Genomic DNA, 8,047 nt, shown 5'->3' with positions numbered 1-8,047 from the left:
CCCTTCCCCACCTTACCCACCTTTTAAAGTAGATAACATTCTTTATGCTCCAAATATAATTAAAAACCTTATTTGTGTTCGTCGTCTAATAACCAACAATCAACAATCCATAGAATTTGACCCATTCGGTTTTTTTGTGTAGGCCCTCAAGGCACGAACACCTAACCTACGATGCAATAGCTTGGGTGACTTCTACCCTCTCACAGATTTAGTTGCATCCAAGTTCAACCATCCTTCTACCTTTGTTGTTATTTCACAAGATCGTTGGCATCAACGTCTTGGTCAACCTAAATTAAATTTACTTCGGTCTCTTTAAAACTGTACTTCTATTTCCGTTGCTACGTTGAAACCTAAACTTTATCAACCTTGTGTTTTTGGGAAAAAAGTGTTAGACATCCGTTTTATGATTCTTTTAGTTCCACATTTAAATCTTTTCAAAGTGATTTGTGGACCTCACCAGTTTTAAGTACCAGTGATCATCATTATTATATATTATTTCTTGATGACTATTCTAATTTCTTATGGACTTATGCATTAACTAATAAATCGCAAGTCTTTTCTATGTTTTGCCAATTCTACACCTTAATTAAAACTCACTTTGAACGATCCATTCAACAGTTCTAATCTGATAATGGGAAAGAATATACAAACTCCTCGTTTCAAAAATTTTGTATCCAAAATGACATGATTTTTCGTTTTTCATGTCCATACACATCATCACAAAATGGCATAGCTGAACGGAACATATGGTTCATCAACAACATTATTCGTACACTTTTGAATCTTCCCTACCTAACACATATTGGCATCATGTGCTTGAGATGGCTACATACTTCTAATTATTCTCCTAGCAAATTAATAGAAAACCGCATCCCAACCTCTTTACAATTGGTTTTCCATATATGACCATCTCTATGTCTTTGGTTGCCTTTGCTACCCACTTCTTCCTTCCCCTACGATACACAAATTAGCGTCTCATTCTAAACCATGTGCTTTCTTAGGATACCTCCAAAATCATCGTGGTTACAAATGTCTAGACCTACAATCTCAACAAATTACCATTTGTCTTCACATGGAATTTGATGAGACAGTCTTTCCCTTTGCCACACATTCACCTAAATGTCTTCAATCTTATGCATTTTTGGACACCCCCTTTGTACTTGCTTCTTTGGACTCATGTTCAGAATCATACCTCTACCCAACATATTTTCCCAACACCTCTAACTCCTCCTCACACACCCACTGTTCAAACCTTCCTATGTTGCTTGAAGATAAAAAAAACTATTCCTCTCTTGTGACCTCTTCGTTCTCCCCGCCATTTGGGTATGCGTACTTCCAACCGCATTCAGTTACCACCCATTAAACCAGCGTCTGTTTTGCTGCCATTTACTAGTGTCGGTACCCCTACACTGCCTTGGGCATGATTGTCCCTGGAACAACTTTAGCATCGTCAACCCACTAGTCTATGTTTTTGTTGCCAAGAAAATATCAACCAGGGTATTAATGTAACCCTTCTCAGTTTTTTCTTACCGACAATGCCATCGACGCCCCCAGACCACCTCTCACCACCTTGCAAGATGACCCACCTACATTGCCATGTTTTCTCTTTGGCTAAATTTTGTTGGCTAGCCCATACAACCTGTAACACCCCGTGTTTTCGAAAGTCAAAGTCAAAGTCAAGATTGAAGTCAAAGGAAGAAAAGATCGCTAATTGCAATCTGTCACTCCTTGCTCAATCCCTGTTTTGACTTCTTTGACTATAGTCAGTCTATTTTTATGTTTTACGTTAGTTGTATTATGTGGAGTAATTATTAATAATTGAAGTAATCGAATGTTTATCGCTACGAACCGCTTTACGACTGTGAATAATAGGAAGTAACAATGCGATAAAGTCACTTAAACGCTAATCATTCTAATCTAATCAACATCGCGCTCGCAAACTCGAAATATGCATTTTGGTTGTTGTTATACGTGTGTATGTGCCTTACGTGTTACTTGTGCATGTTTATTTATGTATGTGTGGTAATCAATCGATTCTCAATCGAACTCAATCGCAATCGAATCACAATCGCAAAACAAATACGAATTAAGGAAAATTAGTGGCGAAAAGACAGAGCTCGATATGAATAGTTGGGATTAAAAGTAATTTGAATAGGAAACTCTATGGCGAGCGATGTGAGGTGCTGTCATGGTACACGTAAATTTAATCCAAATTACAACTAGTAGATAGTGGTAAATGGGTATCGAACTCAGGGAGTATGTGGAAAATGTGTTGATGTTATAGCTTTGCAACTTAACTACAATTAAACTAAAATGCAGAAATTAAAGATCAATGATTTGGCTTGTTTGTTTTAGAAAACTAAATTACTAACTACTTGCAAATATCACAATTGGTTGTTTAACAGATTAGGAGAAAATGACCATCTTAGGATTCAGTTTCCTTAAACACTTGTGCAAAATTCCAACTAGAAAGAGTTACATAGACATAACTCGTGTATAAACAATTGTTGTGATAAAAGGGAACAAAGTACTCGGATTATATGAATGCGAGGTTGTTTCCTGATGATCAATCAATTAATATCCAACCCTAACCCTTCCCGTGATATCTCGATTGCCAACGGCACCAAGAACGTATGAATTAGACTAGAATTGCAATACCAATTAACAAGCTACAATTAATTACTCATACACCATGATAATCAAAGCAAACACAATGTTATCATTCTAGAAAATAAGAAACAAACACACACGAGTTTAAGAGAAACCTTCACCTAAAATGATTACCGAAAGTTTAGCCGGACATGGCTTGGTGAATCATCATCACATCCAAATTCAAGTTCATATGAATCAAAAACAAGAACTAAATGTTTAGAATTGTTTGGAACAAGGTAGCACCAGCCAAAATCGCCCCCAAGATGATAAGAAAACGTCCAATCCTGAGATAATGTGAAAGGGCACCACTAAAACTGATTTAATGAGGCAGTTACATTTTTTCCGTCATTTCCACCGTAAATTACGGTACCACCGTAAGTTACGGTGGACCAAAAAGTGTTACGGTGAAAGTAGACTGAGGTACGGTTGAGAATTGGGCAGATTCAGGGTCCACCGTAAATTACGGTACCACCGTAAATTACGGTGGAGCCCTGATTTTCTTGTTTCTTTCCGTCTATCCTTCCATGCATGCCTCGTTCCATTGCGAACCGTCCAATGCAGCGTTTTATCCCTTTTTAGCTCCTGAACTGCACCTGAAACATAAGCAACCGTAGTCATCTAATTCAAGATAATTACGCGATTAAGTGAAGTATAAATTCGTCTTTTAACATCATTAAGGGTTGTCCTATGGACCACCCGTCACATCCCCACACTTAACCGTTGCTTGTCCCAAGCAACTCATCAAAACGTTTTCATCTTTGACTACTTGAATGCCGGCCTTCTTAGGCACAACTTGGGTGGGACTCACCCAAGCACTATCCGAAATCGGATAGATGATTCTCGTGTCAAACCATTTGATTACCTCTTTTTTTACTACCTCCCTTAGGTTCGGATTCAATCGCTGTTGAGCTTCTCTTGTCGGTTTTGCATCTTCGGTGGTAATAATCTTGTGCATGACGATTGATGGACTAATTTCTTTGAGATCGGCAATCGTCCATCCAATAGCTCCCTTGTTCTCCTTTAACACTTCCAATAAGGCTTACTCTTGCGCCATCTCTAAATTCGAGGCAATAATGACCGGTAATATGTCATTATCCCCTAAAAACGCATACTTCAAGTGGCTTGGCAAGTCTTTGGGCTCCAACCTTGGTGGTTCTTCTAATGATGGTCTAGTACCCGATTTTATTTCCACCGGCAAGCTTTCAAATTGGTGAGTCCATGGCGGTCGACCTTCCTTCATAGCCATAGCATCCTACTTTTCTTCCTCAACCCCTAGTGCACACGCATGTACCTGTTCAGAAAAATCACACAAACAAATATCTATGCCATCCTCTTCGTACTCCTGCGGGTTGCATCCATCGACTAAATCTGCCATGAAACACTCATCAACACCAACATCATTAGAATTGTTAGTAAAAACATTCAAGCGCATTTTTTGATTCCCAAAAGTCATATCGACTGTACCAAATCTACAATCGATCATAGCATGCGCGTTGCTCAAAAATGGCCAACCCAAAATAACATTTTGTTGTTGTTTTGGGTCCGCGGATGAGTAGTCCCGGACTAAAAAGTCAACCGGGTAATAGAACTCATCAATTTTCACAATCACGTTTTGAACCATCCCTCGGGGTAACTTATGAGACAAATCGGCTAAAACAACCGTTGTCACTACTCTTGCTAGCGGACCAAAGTCGTATTGGTCATATAAGCCCCCCGGTAAAATGCTCACCCCGGCTCCAAGATCAAGTAACGCCTTTGCCATTTGAAAATTACCAAATTGTATATTTATCAAAGGCGTACCCGGATCTTCGAGCTTAGGGGGAAGCTCCCCATTCAAAACCGCACTTACTTGCCCGGTCAAATCTACCTGCTTAGGCATTTTTTTCTTTTGTTGCCTTTTTTGTGTACATAATTCCTTTAGAAATTTAGCATAAGCATGTACTTGTTTTATTGCATCAAGTAGTGGAAGATTGATTTTTACTTGTTTAAACATGTCCCACAACTCTTCTTTTTGGGGACCTCTTGATGCAATAAAATTTTTCTTACCCGGGTCAAGTAACGCCGATGGAAACGGAACTTGACTCGGTCCACCTTTATCATTTCCACTCTTTTCATTTTCACCCAACCCCGGTTTGTTAACATTTGATTCTTTATGTGTAACCGGTGAAACATCATCGTCACTTTCATTACCCGTGACATCCTCAACTACCCCCTCGACCAAACCCGGTGACAAATTGGCCTTAAATTCTTTGCCACTTCTCAAAATACTAACATGATTAATATTAACATTGTTACCTCGTGACGAACTATGTGAAGGATTTACCTTAGTGTCGCTAGGAAGTTGACCTTTGTTTTTCTTCAACTCCGCCACGTCGGTAGCCAATTGACCCATTTGAGTCGTTAGTGATTGAATGCTCTTGTCACGAACCTCATCCTTTTTCATTCGGACTTCATCGAGTTGATTCCGCTTTTGCATATCTTGTTGCATAGCCCGAAGCATATCCATGACTTCATTCCCTCTTGATGAGCTTTGACTCGAACCACCTTGACCCGTTTGTTGAAATTGCCCTTGATAACCATAGTTGTTTCCACCCCGATAATTTCCTTGATTGTATTGTTTACGAGGTGCAAAGTTACCTTGAGCTCCTTGAAAGTTTGGGTTAGCTTGGTTCGCCGCATTCCCATAACGGAAATTAGGATGATTTCGTAACCCGGGGTGGTATGTGTTGGAGTTCATGTTGAAATTTCGACCACCCCCTCCTTGAATTGCATTAACTTCCTCTACTTGCTCCTCAACCACCCCCACTACACAAACATCCGCCGTATGGCATATTTCATTGCAATTGGTGCACACGTTGTACACTTGGTTTGTGGTTTGAACATTACTACTCTCTACTCCATGCACTTGTGGCCTTTGTGTCACATGCCTCGCCCGCCTTGAAGATTGAGCTTTCCTCTTCGAATTCACCGCAATTTGTTCTAAAAATGCCCAATCAACATGTTCATAATTCGTACTGAATGTACCATTAGTGATCGACATTAGATCCCGTGCATCCTCCGAACTCAACCCTTCATGAAACGCATTGAATGATTCCCAAAGTTGGATCCCGTGATGAGGCCAATTCCGTAACATCATATTAAACCTTTCAAAGGCTTCATGAAACATCTCCCCCGATTGTTGTTGAAAACTTCTCAAACCTCTTCTAGCATCACTGGTCTTTTGAGAAGTGTAATATTCATCTAAGAATATTTGCTGCACGTCGGCCCATGTAAAAATGGACGCAGAGGGTAAATTGTGAAACCACCTCTTTGCTTTATCTTCTAGGGAAAACTGGAAAAGGACCAACTTGAAATCATCCGCAGAAAACCCTTGACCTCCAATAGTGTTGCAAATGGAGTCGAATGATTCCAAATGAAAGTAGGGTTCTTCCGTTGCTAACCCCTTGAACTTTGGTAAACTTTGTAGGGTGGTTTTCTAACTTCAAAAGTTCTTCCATCCGCATAATGAGGAATCACTACTGGTGAAGGATTGTTAGTGATAATGGCCCGGAAGTGAGCTTCAATTCCCCGTACTACTTCCCGTTGATGTCTTTGAGGGGCACCTAATGGTGCTCTTGGTTGACCCATTTGCCCTTGCATAGGCCCTTGAGGAGCAAACTGTGGTTGATATTGATGTTGATGCATTGGTTGTTGTTGAATCGGCCTTTGGAATTGTGGTTGTATGTTCTATGGACGAGCTTGTTGCAATGGTATAGGGCGCTGCACTGGCGGCCCTTGTGGTCTCGGCCTAATGTGTTGTGGTATGAGTTGTTGTTGTTGTGGCACTCCACCAACACTAGGCATTCCTTGAGGTTGGCCTTGCACATAACCAAACTCTCCTTGATCCCCATCACCCCCCATAAGCATAACCGTCTTCATCGTAACCCTCAAAATCTTCATATCCTTCCTCATATCCATCTCCCCCTATACCCGAAGATTGCCCAAATGGAAAAGTCGAGTATTGAAAACCCGACTGGTTTGATGGCCTAAATGATGTAGCATGGACAATGGTTGAGTTTGGTGCAATGGTATAATTTGAAGATGATTGACCCGCACCCAGGAAGAAATGAGACAAGGGTGGAATGGTAGAAGAAGGGTTAAAAGTAATGGTTGGTTCTTCTTGAGTGGTAATGGGTTGTGTGGTATTGTCTGGTGTAACATTATGAAGTATAGTAGGTTCGGTGGTAGTGGTTGGAATGGTAGTTTTTGGTGAAGGTTGAGTGGATGTTGGTATAAAAGGTGAGGTTGTTTGACCCGTTGTGGGTGGGATTTGTGAATCGGCCATAATGTTTCTTGGTGTAATGGGTGAAGTGGGTGAACCAATGATCTTGTTTTCTCTTAACAAAACTCTGTTCTGACGCAGAGTTCTTTTGATTTCCGGATCAAACGATAGTGGCGATGACTTGTGAGAGCCTCTAGTATGCCTACACCAGTAGTACCTGCACACTAAACACAACCAGCGTAAACCCGAAAATAACAAAACAAAACTACTAAATTAACACACGTTGCGCACTACTCCCCGGCAACGGCGCTAAAATTTAACGTGCTGTCGTGGTACACACAAATTTAATCCAAATTACAACTAGTAGATGGTGGTAAATGGGTATCGAACTCAGGGAGTATGTGGAAAATGTGTTGATGTTATAGCTTTGCAAGTTAACTACAATTAAACTAAAATGCAGAAATTAAAGATCAATGATTTGGCTTGTTTCTTTTAGAAAACTAAATTACTAACTACTTGCAAATATCACAATTGGTTGCTTAACAGATTAGGGGAAAATGACCATCTTAGGATTCAGTTTCTTTAAACACTTGTGCAAAATTCCAACTAGAAAGAGTTACATAGACATAACTCGTGTATAAACAATTGTTGTGATAAAAGTGAACAAAGTACTCGGATTATATGAATGCGAGGTTGTTTCCCGATGATCAATCAATCAATATCCAACCCTAACCCTTCCCGTGATATCTCGATTGCCAACGGCACCAAGAACGTACGAATTAGACTAGAATTGCAATACCAATTGTCACACCCCGACCCGCAGCAGAATGGTACGGGGCATGATGATTGCCCAAATCTTATGGCACTATTAAAATTTCATAAATAAGCATGTCATGATTAAATGTCACACTTTTCATATACGTTTCAAATATTCAAAAAAAATACATCAAACTTGTTTTTTTTATTACTAAGGCAAAGTTCCTATGTGATCCTGATCCAGTCCAGTCTTCAATCCTCTACACCTGTATCATGTGTAAAATAGTATTTTTGAGTCAGCTACAACAGCTGGCGAGTAAACCTTGGTTTAGTAAAATAACTTTACCATTTTAAAACTGAGAAGTAAAAGTAATATGT

General features: G+C 40.0%; 2 protein-coding genes across 2 annotated transcripts; both read right to left on the bottom strand.

The window, feature by feature from the left end:
- Nucleotides 1-3,904: 3,904 nt before the first annotated feature.
- LOC110913391 lies at nt 3,905-6,336 on the bottom strand. Its single transcript, XM_022158226.1, has 3 exons — nt 6,093-6,336; nt 4,382-6,027; nt 3,905-3,943 (listed from the first exon to the last, which is right to left on the bottom strand). The coding sequence occupies exons 1-3, from the start codon at nt 6,334-6,336 to the stop codon at nt 3,905-3,907; spliced, it is 1,929 nt and encodes a 642-aa protein (XP_022013918.1).
- Nucleotides 6,337-6,541: 205 nt separating this feature from the next.
- On the bottom strand, nt 6,542-6,976 carry LOC110913394 (uncharacterized protein PB18E9.04c-like). Its single transcript, XM_022158227.1, has one exon. It carries the CDS (start codon nt 6,974-6,976, stop codon nt 6,542-6,544), a length of 435 nt encoding a protein of 144 aa, XP_022013919.1.
- Between the last annotated feature and the right edge of the window lie 1,071 nt (nt 6,977-8,047).

The sequence above is a fragment of the Helianthus annuus genome, chromosome 15 (genome assembly GCF_002127325.2).
Source record: "Helianthus annuus cultivar XRQ/B chromosome 15, HanXRQr2.0-SUNRISE, whole genome shotgun sequence".
NCBI classification, from domain to species: Eukaryota; Viridiplantae; Streptophyta; class Magnoliopsida; order Asterales; family Asteraceae; genus Helianthus; species Helianthus annuus.
Note: the sequence above shows the minus strand (reverse complement) of the source record. Positions and strands in the feature narration are given on the sequence as shown.